Source organism: Apaloderma vittatum, unplaced genomic scaffold (assembly GCF_000703405.1).
Source record: "Apaloderma vittatum isolate BGI_N311 unplaced genomic scaffold, ASM70340v1 scaffold4993, whole genome shotgun sequence".
Taxonomy (NCBI): domain Eukaryota; kingdom Metazoa; phylum Chordata; class Aves; order Trogoniformes; family Trogonidae; genus Apaloderma; species Apaloderma vittatum.
The window spans coordinates 8,752-22,678 of record NW_009707366.1 but is presented as its reverse complement, the minus strand read 5'-3'; the positions used below and the strand labels follow the sequence as shown (position 1 = coordinate 22,678).

Below are 13,927 nucleotides of genomic sequence, written 5' to 3'. Positions count from 1 at the left end.
TGTCACTGTGACATGGGCGTGATGCACCCCCCTGCCCAGCTCCACTCACCACAGCCCCACCCAGCGCCCCTCTGCCCAGTGCCCTTTGGAGGAAGGGCCTTGAGGTGCTGGCCCTGGGGCAGTCCCTGTGCCTAGGAGGCCCAGGGGTCTCTCCCTGCCCTTGCTGCCCACGCACTGGGCACCGCTGCTGGGCATCCCTGTAAATTCATCTGGACATCCAGACTGTATACTGGATGTGGGGATGCCAGAGATGAAAGAAAGGCTTTGGTTCCCTATGCATGAACTTTGCAGAGACAAAGAGAGCCTGCAGGATTCCCTCACCATTCCCTACCGATGCACCGATGGACATTTGCTACTACTCTGCTTATGGCGATGTCTTTTTTGTGGAAAGAAGTCCTGAATTGTTTTGTGTTCTTGATCATCTTCTTCCTTGTACTTCAAGAGTTCTTTTCTTCCTTTGGCCTTCATCCTTGATATCTTTCAAGAATGTGATAGCAGCTCTCCTGGCCTTTGACTTGTTCCTTCTAGTTGCCTTCTTCTGTAGACAAGACAATGCCCTTATTAACATGCTCAAACTTTTGGTCAGCCCTGAAGTGGTCTGGTAGATGGACTAGGTTAGAGTTCATGGTCCCTTCCCGATGAACTATTCTCTTCTGTTCTACCATACTGAGCACTGATTACACTGTGAGTCTATTTTTTTTCCATTTGCTGTAATAGTTATAGGCATGTGGCAAACACATCAGTGATATATTAAGAGTTCTCATAAAAAGCACACCTCTGCTTTTACACTAAACAGTCTGCACTTGGAAAAAAAAAAAGGCTGACAGACCTTAAAAAAGTGAGTAACAAAATTTCTGAGACAGTGCCATATCCAGAATTTGAGAGTAGAAGGTTACCAACATATCTGACACAGAAGCAGCTTCATACATGTTGATGGTATTTTATTTATGACTTCTGAGTCTTAAAAGCAATTAGATACACGGTAAATGGCTGCATGGCAAAATCCTCTTGAAGTCATGCTGCTCTCTAAGCAAAAGTAAAATCATTACCTCCTTATTGGAAACACGGAAATGGAGCACAAAATCGTCACAACTGATTTCATCTGCCTATAATTTAAAAAGTAATGATTCCATGCGAAGCTACAATGAATTAGCTTTTTTTTTTTGGTCCAACTCAAAACCTTACATTTCTAAACCCATGGTCCCTCTTCATCATCTTAGAGAGAGAGCTAACAAGTTCGATTAAAACCAAACTCAAACCAATATATTGTGATTCAAGGAAAAGATTTTATTTTAGGGCTAACAAGTTGATAATAAATAAAGGAATATAATAATGTAATAACAGATGTTCTCATGCACTTAACACATACAATAATGCTGGCTTACACTGCTGTTTGGACAAATTGAGAAGAGGTATTTGGCAATATTATAAGTCTGAATAGCTTAAAGATAATAGAACAAGAAATTCTTTCAGCTGTTTTTACATTTTTTTTTATACAAATTCAAATAAATATTAATACATCTATTTTTCCTTAGATTTTCTGTTCACTTTTAACATGCCCAATAACTAACCTGCAGTAATATGCAACTGCTGATAAAGTATTTATGAATTACAGTTGTTAATATTACTAAAAATGTATCATTTTTATGTCATATTGTGCAAGCTTTTTAGGCAAAATTAGGTCTTAGGAAAAACCACAGGAAATTTAAACTCATTAAAACATATCCAGTGCAAAGGCCAGTCTAGTCCACACATTATGGTACTGTAATGTAAGCCAGTGTAACTTATATAATAAAACATGCCTGTATGATTCAGAGAAAGCTGAGTATGGTTTATGTTTTAAAGATCTGATGTCTAATATGCAGATTATGCAGTATCAGACATTTTTCAAATCTTCAGGAGATGGCAAAACAATGTTAAAGACTTCATAAGAAGGGTTTCTTTTTTTTTTTAGGATAACTCACATTAACAGTACTACAGTGGCCAAAAAAGACAAATTATTATAATAGAAATCAATCTGATTAAAAAATTAAATATTCCAATTAACACTGAAAAAGTGTTTGTAATCATTATTTACAATTCATCAATGATACCAGTGTATAACTCCACACAGTCAAAGTACACCACTTCCCAAGCGAAGACCAATTCTCGTATCCTCATTCACGCATTCGGTCGGAGTATGTCATTTAAGCACAACGCATCAGTTTAACGAAGGAGATCGATCTGTGGTCCAGAGTAATTCTATGTATGGCCATTTGGTTTGCAAGCAGCGTTTTACAGGGGTGTCGTCCGTCTGTAACATTGGTTCTTCAAATCCCATAACAACTGCTGTGCCTTCTACGTACATGACCTGCCAAAATAAAACCAATTATGTCAGCCTACATGTGTTTAAAATCTGTAAGATTATTTTCGCCAGGTTATGATTTTTTGTGATACTTTTTTTTTACTGTAAAAATCAAGTCTATGAAGCTTACATACTTTTACTTTTTTAAAAACTGAAATACAGTATGAAGTTGGAAAAAATCTAGACTCAAGTGCCTGAAAATCCTGATTAGGCCATACTCATTTGACTGTTTACTTCAGTAGACAGTAAAAGGCCAAAACTGGGAGAAAAAATAATCTAGGAAATGGAGCGCAAAAATTCTGTGATAATAGATCTACTAGGGTTGCAATTGCGAAGTTTGATATTGTTATAAGGATGGTGTTCCTTAGACTTTATGGAAGTTTCATGAAATGGAACTTCTGTTGCAAATCAACTTTATTCGTATAACAACATTTAAAATGCTATAGGCAGAATTCTTTGAAAACAAAACTCTCTTTAAATTTTCTTGATTATGTATATATGTTCAATAGTAAAGATAAATGCATCTTTGAATACTTTTGCCTACATTTTGGAGTATGAAACTGCTGGAGATTTCACAGGGGTAAATTTAAGGGTTTAACTCCAAGATATTTCAAAGACATTTTCTCAGAATCTTCTTGAAGTCATTTTTGTTCCTCATGTCTATTAATGCCTTACAAGCTTCTACCCTAAATGCTACCTGAGGAACTAATGTAGAAGCAGTCACAGTGTGTCATGTATACCCCTCCTTCCAAGAAAGCTGAAACAGGTAATTTTTGTGCCCAACTAAGTGGTTCCAAAAAATACTGCTTTTTGATGTGAGTCTGGACTACTAAAAGATTTCATGAAAAAATCCAAACACATCAATTTCAACGTAGAGTTGCTTACAGAAGTTGCAGTCTGTCTTGTTTCATCTCCATTGTCCTTTACAGTTCAGCTCCCACTTCTCATGGATAAATACGAGAAGTGCTCTATACCAAAAGCATCGCTTACGAGATGAGGTCTAGCTAATCAATCCAGTATACTAGCTAAGACACAATAATCAGGAGCGCAAAGAAGTTTCCAATTCCAAGTATATAATTTTGGAAGAAACTTACTCAAATAGTAATTATGTAAAAAGTCTGTTTCAAGTTAAATTATTTTGGTGGCAACTATAGTCAGTTTTGCATGCAGGGCTAAACTTAAGCTTCTTCAATCTCACCTTTTCATTGTAGTTAGATTGCTTAAGTCCGTTGTAATGGTAAACAGTGAACGACTCAGAAACCCTCGAGTCCTAGCAAAAAGAAGATAGTTAATCTCATGTGACACACACGGAAACTGTAAAAAAGTACTTCTTCTAAGTGACATAATTTTGAAGATTTTGTTAATTTTAAGTTTCTCATCTCATCTGTTATTTCTCAAGATAAATAATAAAAATATGCCAGTGAATTAATGGGTAATGCCCCCAAGAGCAAATAATGACTTTATGGGTTCATCTGGACACTTTGAACTAGAACTTCAGCACTGACCATGTAGAAACAGTCCTAAAGTCTTCAGTCAGACACCTTATGTTGTAACCACATTTGTGTGTATTTCTGACTCTTTGGATACTACAAGTCAAATATTTACTAAGGCCCAGATCCAAACTTTAACCCTCCATTTGAGAGCTAAAACATAATTTACTTATGCCCACACCTGCCCAACTGTAAACTAATTGTGAAGACACCTGTTCGGCTGAGGTCTAATAGCAGATGTACTTGCAGTTGTCAACCTTTACCATTCCAGGTGTTTAACTGCTTTAGTACTAAAAGGACTGAAAGGCTTTGAATTTCACTGAATCAGGAAACACAAATCAGGTGTAATATCATCTCTTTTATGCCTACTGGACCAGGCTCCAAACAAAAGCTTATCCTTTTTTCAAGTACATGGAGCCTTAGCTGGAATGAGAAGAGATCTGCTCAGGTTACAGTACATCCCGTCAGATTAGAAAAAGCACTTTTCTCCTCTTAAATTGATTCAAAACCTTATCTGTGCCCAGGTCTCTCACAGCAACCAGGCTATTCAGTGGAGGGAGGGTGGTGAAAAGGAAGGTAAATGGTAACTCTACTTACAGAAGTTGCTTCACAGAGATAAATAAATTCAAGCTTTGCTGGGAATGAAAGAGGATGCTTATTCTTTTCCCTGAGAATACTGATTTCCAGTTCCTGTCCCCTAGTTGTTAAGAATTTTGTGCAATAACTGTTTCCCAAAGAAAGGGCTACAGGGGAATTCAGGAATCCCTCTCTCCAGCTGACTGCCCTAAGCACTATATAGTTAGACTTGCTCTTTCAGGCTGAATGATCTTTGAATAATTTTCTTCTAAGCCAACGATTTCAAAAGAAAAGCTTAGATCCCTTCCTGCTTTTGAGGTACTTTCTAGGAGAGTAAGAATGTGGTTTGGAATATTTACAGTAAAGAAGAATTTGAATCCGGATCTCCTGAGCACTACCTAAGTGTTCAAATATTGCATAAAGGGGAACATGAACAATTCCAACCATCACCGGCACGTGTTATTTCCTCACAGTATTTTAAAGACATGTATCTTCATTACTGCAGATTTTTATGTTCAGAAAGTATTCTAAACGAGGTGTTGATATGAGTAAGGGCTGCTGCTATCTGATTCACAGAGCATAGACAGATTGGACAACACACCTGTGCCTTCTGCATTCATTCAGTAACTGAAACTGGCAGGTCCCAGCCCAAAATGTGCTGATTGTTCAAAGCTGTACCACTTTCCACATTTTGTACTGGAGCAACAAAAGGTTCAAAAGCACAGGCAAAACTGAGTGGTGGGGAATGGTGTGCAGCAGAGAATTAGTACTTGCTGGACAGGCGCTGACTAAGGGGTTCCAACTTTACAGCAGGTAAAGAGTTCCCCCACCAACTCTCTAGGTGACTAAGGAGGAGATCTGTCCATGACTCCACCACGCTCCCTTCTCCAGCTGCCCTTCTTCAGTCAGTGATGCCCTTCGGCAACAGGCATCAGAAGCATCAGCCCCATACAATGGCTGTTTTCCCCTCCAGCTACCTCTGGCCTGCAGAACTGGACAGTTTAGGCACAGCCAGCTATGAAGGATGTGCTTTGGCTGTCTGAACTTCATTCCAAGCATCTGGGGTCTGAAGTTAAGCAGTGGAGCCTTCCAGATTTGCAAGTGTAATATAATTGTAAGAAATAAGATTAAATTATATTCAATTGTAAAGACATTTCCACTTCTGGATACACAAACAAGGGAAGAAGAAACAGTTGGCAAATACACTATGCAGATGTGATTCTGTAGATCCAGCGAAAATGAACACTCTAACTCCTTTTCCTCTAGATGATGAATCATCTCTTAATGATGTATTCAGTCCCTACCATCTTTGGCCGTGCAGTTCTAATGTTTTCTGAACAACGAGATTGATTCATAGTACAGAACACTACATCCAACAGTGCTGCGCAACCCTTAACAAAAAGAGTCTTGCTGAAGGCATTCTAAAATTATTACTTTCACATTTCCTTGGTTGTAAAAATTAAGCCACAGAGTTTCAATGACATGTTAAGCTATAAAAGTCTCCCAAAAGTACTCGTTTCAGCCCTTGTCTTGCCTCCACCAGCCTATCTTTCTGTCCCCAGGGAAACACTCTCTCTTCTGCCAATACAAGCATCTGCATGGCCATGGGACAAGCTTCCATAAACCTGCAAAGAGAGCTTTCATCTGCACCAGCTCCCTGGTTTACCACATACTTGTACAGAGAGGTTCCTGGTGGCAGGAGAGAAGTAGCATGAAGGGAGGAAAACCTCACACAGGGCAAAGGGAGAAGAGCACAGCAGTGCCAGGTTAACACACGTGTCTCGGTGGTGGCGCTTTTTAAATGAATTTATGGAACAGATTGAGAGTTAGAAAATAATTTTCTATCAGACATACTGTCTTCCACATATGCTAAATGTAATTCTATAATGATGTTTTGTTAAGCTGTCAAAAAGTTTACATTATTAGAATTATTAATAAAAATAATTCTAAATATGTTTGTAGCCTCTTTCCATTTGCTAGCAATTATAGCAGACATCTGTAATATTGATAAAAATCTGACCATTTATTCTCAGAAAAGAAAACTCTGATGAACTTTCTGAACTGGGAACCAGTTCAATTTCATATGCAAGATCATTATATATCTCCTGAAGTGAATTTCAGAACTTGTTGCTACAATGGAGTTTCCTCCCAGCATAAAGCTGATGGTATCGTGGACACCTTATGCAAAATGTAAGTCTACAGACTGTCGTCTAACACAAGAAGTTATTTGCTGGTCAGATGTATTGAATGCAATACTTACTACTAAAAATAGCTCCGTGATATTAACAAAAGTGTTTAATGAATCTCAAAGACAAGCAGAACAGACAATACTCTTCAGCAGTAAAACTAGATTGATTACCTGCTCAGGGAAAAATTCTTGCAGAAAGGGACCCAGCAATATGATGCCCAGTCCTTCTGGGTCTAATTTGGTCTTCATGAGGTTTACACTATGACAAAAATATTGAATAAAAAAGTGTGAGTAAGACATTTTTATTTGTGCATGACTAAGTTATGCTGTGCTACCACAGTACTGGCTGCCAAGTATAGCAATACTGTTCTATTTTTAATCCTAAGTGACAACTGCACCAGAATGGCATGCAAGTTGCCAAAACATGGTTATTTTTAAATAAAAGTAATCTGTTGTTTTAAATTAAATTAAGTGATAATTCTGAAGGACCACCATATTTGGTAAAATAACTTGAAAACCTTGTAACGTAAACCCAAGTTTATGGCCCGAAACGCATTTTGCTGTCTTGTAAGCATTCTTGAACTTAGATACACAAAACAGTCATCTTTTAAATGCGGCTCTGTAACTGCCAAGCAACCTGTTTTCAAATGGGGATTTGAAAAGCCTCCAAGATTTTCTAAGTACACTAAAATAAATTAACAGATACATTTCTTGTTTACGTCATATCCTTGATATCAAAGAAGCTAAACCCAATAAGTAATGGAGATACTAACAGTACTAATCTGAAAGCCTTTTGCATGGATATGGTGTAATTTCAGGTCACTACAAATGAATGTCAGTTACAACTTTCTATTTCTAGTTAAGTCATATATTTCCACAGGCATCGCTTAAACACCTATTTGCATCTACCTATCCTTTTGCCTAAGTCACAAGTTGTCCTGTACACACGAATACCCTTGCTGGGTCAAAGTAATGGAGCGCGTTGCCCAGTATCCTGTTTCTGACATGGTCAGTAGTGGATGCCTACAAGAGAGTCCAACAGGGCAGACATACAGCGATATCCTTAGTTTACCCTGCCCATTTTCAACAGTCTGCTGCTTAAAGACATCTTCAGTGAGAGACAGCATCTAAAACACAAAGATATATATTTTTTCTTTCCATGCATGTGCCTAATTGGCTTTGAACCCATATACACTTGTGACATTTAATAAACTCCACTCACAAAATTAAAATTCAGCTATGGATTCTGGGAATAAGTATCTTATGTTTTGAACCTGTCAGCTGTCACAGCTGCCTCATTTACCAACCAGGCTTTTAATCACCTAGGTCTCTTCCGTCCGCATCTGCAGGCAGAAGGTGTCTAAGGTCATTTTGACTATTGTTACATGTAAGCACTTTATCCTTTTGGCTACCACTTACATGTGTTCATTTTTAAGTAGCTTCCTTTCTTGGTCCTAACATAGTGCTAGCAGTAAATTATTTGGCTTCTTTCGGTTTCTGCCTCAATGCACATATATACATACGTTATGTGATTCTTAAGAGAGTAGCTCTTTTAAGGCCCTCGGAAGAACTTTAAAATTCATAAATGAATGCAATATCATATAAACTATGTTTATTTAATATCTGAAAAAATACAGAAATACTACTACACAAGTGAAACTACAACTGCGGGATTGCAAGATACTGGACTTTAATCCTTCTATTCTTACTGCTTTCAAAGTACAAAATTTAAGATATTTCAGAGGCTATTTGAAACCTGCTCCAATTATTGAAATGCTGTAACAGAGTTGTAAAAAACCTGTGTCTGTAAACAGAACCAAGGAAGATTTAAGTAAAGATAATTTTGAAAATGCACTTAAAAGTATGCAATAAAATTAAAGCAAGCTATATACGAAATGCAGAAATTGCTTAAAAATGCAGAGCCATACCAAGTTGTTAAGTATGGACAGTGTACAAAATTAAACCAATTAAGCAGGAGGGAAGATTTCATAAAATCTGACTGCCGTATATTTCAACTGAGGCTTTTTTCACCCAACGAATAGCTAACACTGTTCAGTGGTATGGATATTACAGCAGAGGTACCAAAATGAGCGTGTGTACATGCTTCAGTCGCTTCAGCACGACATCTAGTGTCTTAATGGAAGGGGTTGTGAGTGTTGGGGTGATGACACTGATACCTTCTGTACGTTATTTACTCAAAAGTGTGTGGGGACTAAAGCCTCCAGCACTGGTCAAATAGACAGATAAAATGTTTTAAAACTAGTTAAACCCAGATTGACAGAATCGCCCTAAAGAGTATCAGATGGTTTTTAGAACCAAACAGACAAAACAAACAAGAGAGATGGGTTCTCACATGTATTTACTAAAAGACTAGAAAATTTTAGGGAAAATGCAATGGCATTCAGTACTGAAATGGCTAATCCACCTTGTTAATTCATCACTGCTCTATGAAGTTTCTCCCCTCTATAATTCTTAAAACTCTTAAGCAGGTCTGACCGTTATTCATCTTGAAATTATGAGACGCTTAAAGCCTTGGACTACATCATTGCTAAAAAAATGTAAATAGCACACTTGGAAACAATGCCTTTAATTCTACTTAAAAACAAATAAACAAAAAACAACCAGAAAAGCCTGTATGCTATTTGAGATGTGTCGTCTATACTTGTGTTCCATATTAAACAGACAGAACATCTAGAACCAAAACAGAGTAGGTCCTGAAGACATTAGTATCAAACAACATTTTTTTTCAAGACTGAATATTCCACAGTTTGATCTTGGCTTTTCAACACAGCAGGCCTTCTGACTGGCTCTTCCTACATCAATTTATATTCAATGTGCTATGCACAATAAAATATGGCAGGGCTATGCCACAAACTCTGAAAGCCAAACAGCCAAATGGAAAAACTGCTGAATGCAGAAAGAAGACTTTTGCACATTTTTTTACTGAGGCAGCAGAACAAAAAGGCCAAAAGAAAGCTTCTCAACCTATTAAACTAGAGCTTTTTTCTTCCTCTGCCTTAAAAAAAAAAATCTTTTGCAGATTTCCTGCTTATTGACATAACACAAATGCTAGCCTTTTTGTCGTGTATTTCCTTTGGTTTTTAGTTTCCTGGGTGTCTTGATTTCAGTTTTCACTCCTATTCCACAGAGAACAGCTCAGTAAACTTTGTCGTACTTTGTAACATTTGAAATGACAGAAAATGGCATCGATCATATCTCAGATGACTATGGTAAGTAAACTTGCAGTCTACAGGAACAATTTAGACCCCAATAAACTAGACCATATGTTTATGAAAGAGCAGAACCATCTTTTGGAAATGTAAAAAAGTTAAAGCACATAGCTCTCCTTTCTGGGTTAAGCATTTAGTAGCAAAATACGGTAAGCTTTCACATCGAAGGTTAACTGCTGCCACTGACTATTAGTCCTGTCTGTTCACACAACATCTAAAACAAATTACTTTTTTAAAATTGGTAATTTTAACTCTAATCCTAGGAATCAAGGTGTCATTTCTGGAAACAAATGACAATTATAAACACTACGAGGTACTGAGTGTTGGCGGAAATGAAAGTATTACTGAAGTAGCTTCAGCTTCAGACAGATTCAGTGGTAATCTAAAGCTAGTCTGCCCCCAAGTACTTTGGTTGGCTTTTGTCACACAGCCTCACCCTCGTTAGCGTACAGAAATAATTCACCACTGTCTCCTCAATATACAGTAATTCACTAAGTCTAAGTATCTAATGCACTAAGTCCAGGTATCACTACCAAAGCTAAAGGGATTTTAATTTGAATTTCTCCCATCTCATTTAAAGCTGACTTATACATTTCAAAGTAACAGTCTCTGCCTAGAATGCAAGCTGGAAAAAGATCAGAAAAATTCCTAAACTATAATTAATATGTGGTTAATCTATGATTCTGTAGTGTTTGCATTTTATTACACTTACTATTCAGTATCTGAAACAAGGTCCAGAGCCTTCATTACATCTTCTAGCAGAGTGTCAGGTATAAAACCATTATCTGAAAAAGTAGCAAAGCTTCTCATGAGGAAAAGAAACAAAATGCTTTCCAGAAGTAGAAAAGTTCCTTAGAAGTATAAATACCGCATCTCTTTATTTCTAACATTTGTAAACAAATGGTGGGGTTCCAGAAGTAGCACAGTCTTCAAACACTTCTCTCCCACTCAATAAAACCTGAGTGCAATACAGAAACTGCGGGTTTATCATTCATAAACTTGGAAGCTTAATACTTGCAAAGAATTCTATCACTTCACAGCAATCTCCATCCCCACCAGCCATGCTGGATTAATAACCGTACATTTTCCCCTTTTTGATTAGGATTCAACGAGGAGCACAGCCCTTACCCTCAGGGTCGTATGTCTGGAAAACCCTCCTAGCTTGTTCTGAAGGTGCTTCGGGAGCAACAAGGGCCATATCCTTAGTGGGGGAAAAAAGCACAAACAAGCAAAACACTTTCAGAATATTCTTAATTCAGATACAGAATACTAAGAAAATATTTAGTCATATTACATCAGATTTGACTTCAAATTTATGAAAATTTAAATATAACAGAAGCAAAATTAAGATAATTTGGCAATATTGCTGGTAGTGACACAAAATGATCAAGAAATATGTTAAAGATTATCCCACAGACTTCTAGATAAATTTTATGTAAGCCTTTTCATGCAGATATTTTGGCACAAAAACTAACTGGAGACTACAAGGAGAGATTTAGATTTAAAGTATCATTCATTATATCTGAAAACACACATACATGTATCAGTGAAATGTACTGAGTACACTATGCACACATTGAATATACAAAAATTATTTAGATAGAAAGTTTTGAGAGATTGTTTTGAAGTCCATTGCACAGACTGGAAGAACACAAATTTTTTTAGCTGCATGAAAAAGCATAATTTCAACAGCAGCTACTGTAATGCTTTATTTATGACTTTAGTAATCTCAAATACAATCATGCTTTCCAAAATGTACACAGAGGCACATGTCTAATCCTATTAAAAAACTTGCAAAAAATCAAGCTCTCCTTTTACGCCATGAAAATTATCAAAAAAGCAAAATTGAAAGTTATTGATGATAAACGAAAGAGGACATAAAGGGCAAGAAATGCACTATTCAAGACACCCTTTAGTTTAAAAGATATAAAGACTTGTTCAAACACAACATGAAACTGCAAAATAGAGCTCTAAAACCTGCTTGCTAGGAGTACTTAAAATCCTACATTTCCTCCTGCAAATTTACAATCAACTATGTCATTTTTCACATAGAAAGGAAAATGAAAAATTTGCTCAGAGAGAAACACCGCATGTGACAATACCCCCTCTATAGCTTTTTGTCCTGTCAAAGTGAAAAATGTAGCTACCTGCCACACTATGAAAACGAAACATAAAACTCCAGAAAGAGCAACATTACTATGAATAACATTAAACTGTGGGAAACTTGCTTTTGTTCATATTACATTAAGTAGATCCATTTGTTGCAAATCAAAAAGTTACACTGTTTTATAACGTATACATAAACCTTTCTTCTGTTTATTTCTAGTTCAGCTCAACTTTGCTTTCTGAAGATGACCTTGGTTTTCCTGAGAGTGAGAATCACAACATCCTCTTATTACACCTGTATGTGCTAATAGTGAACTGTGCTCTCAACTGTACAAGTCTGCAGTACTTAATTTGAACGAAGCCACAGAAATCAGAAAATGTAGAATTAAAAGATGCATAATGACCTACTGTTCGTTTAAGAGATCGGGAGAACTGCTTCAGGGAAAGAACAGAAGGAAGTCATACATTTGACCAGAATTCCACTCTTATCCAGTTTCTCCTAATAGCTGACTCTGAATCAGTCAAGAATTTTAAATACACACCTAATGGCAACCAGCATATACTTAAAAACTTCTATGAATGAAAGCCAGCTGCTTAGGAAACACCAACAGGGAAAACATGGAACACAACATACACGTAAAAATAACAGGCAACAGTTTTACTTTGAACAGATGAATGCTGAGGCTAATACTGGCCTAAGGTGCAAACAATGCAAGTTACAGAGCTCCCTGCATTTTCGGGTGCAGGAGAGACAAAAATTTGGTATTATACAGGATTATATTAGACAAAAACTTAGGAGACATCTGCCTTGTCTATCAAACCTCTAGACCACCAGCCCATTATATACTTTCACTGCCTAGGGCTACTCCGTTGCCACTCAAGCACAATGCAAACATCTACGTTCTGAAGTAAGGCAGTGCATGGAAGGATCAGGGTTCACTTTGCTGTGATGCATGAAGGGGTATCCACATCTCTAGTGGCAATGAAGTTTGTGTTGAATATCAGTCCTAGAAGCCCACCAGGCAGCAGGAGGGCCAGGTGCTGGAAGTTCTTGTGTCCACGCTGCAGGCGAGGCACTCGGTAAGGCCCACTAGCGCGCAACTTCAAGTGTTGGCTCCACCAGGAGAGAAACAGCTTTCATCACATCCCGAGGACACTTAATTGCACACAGCAGGATTCCAGGTCTAGACGCAACACAAATTTACACCAAAAAGCAGCTCTTCAATATGCTAAATCACTAACATAGAAGGATGTGGTGAATCATGTCTGCTAGAATTCTCCTAGCTCCTGAGACGTGATAGACTTATCAGGACTAAATTACTTCTGGGTCCATCCTACCAGCTCTCGTGCAGCACAAGTGCCACCTTGCACTGGACTGGACGGCAGAGGCCAGCCCTAGGGCAGGTGCAGGCTTGTTGCAGATGAACTCCTGTCCTGTGCGACTTCTCTGATCATCCTGCACCCAAGAGCTCCAAGTGAGAAAGCGCGCAGAAGCAATCAACTTGGGAGAAGTCCCTTTGTCCTTCTAGCCTTTCCTTGTGTGAAAAATTTGTAAATTGCTTACTTAATATACTGGAAATATAACTAGATTTTTATATTAATTCAGTATTATAATAATGCAATTTTAAGGAACCATATGTATGACTAACTTGGAACAAAGCCACTAGTTAATGAAAAATATTCTAGTGATTTTATAAATGAATAACGAGAACACTTAGAGAAAATCAGTACTTTAATAATGTATCTTCATGCTTGCATATGTTCCAAACCTTTCTAAAAGTACTTTGCAGATAAAGACACTGTACTACTTTAATAATACCTACAGCTCAACACAGTCAGTTTCACATTGCCAAACCATGTATGAAATTGTGCAGTTGTTGAGTTGTACAGTCTGCTGTAACGGTAACATTCGTATGATTACATCAGATACATACACACACTATAAAATTTGATAACATGTGACCAACTTCAAATGATTTGGCATACTCCAGAA

At 37.5% G+C, this 13,927-nt stretch overlaps 1 protein-coding gene across 1 annotated transcript; it reads right to left on the bottom strand.

Annotated features, from left to right (window-relative positions):
- Window positions 1-1,269: 1,269 nt before the first annotated feature.
- LOC104271471 (protein FAM188A) lies at window positions 1,270-11,029 on the bottom strand (the record flags this gene model as incomplete). The annotated part of the gene is made up of 5 exons (XM_009866153.1): window positions 1,270-2,350; window positions 3,543-3,614; window positions 6,770-6,857; window positions 10,541-10,613; window positions 10,957-11,029. Coding segments are annotated over 5 exons (456 nt in total), but the record flags the coding sequence as incomplete, so codon positions are not given.
- Window positions 11,030-13,927: the final 2,898 nt, after the last annotated feature.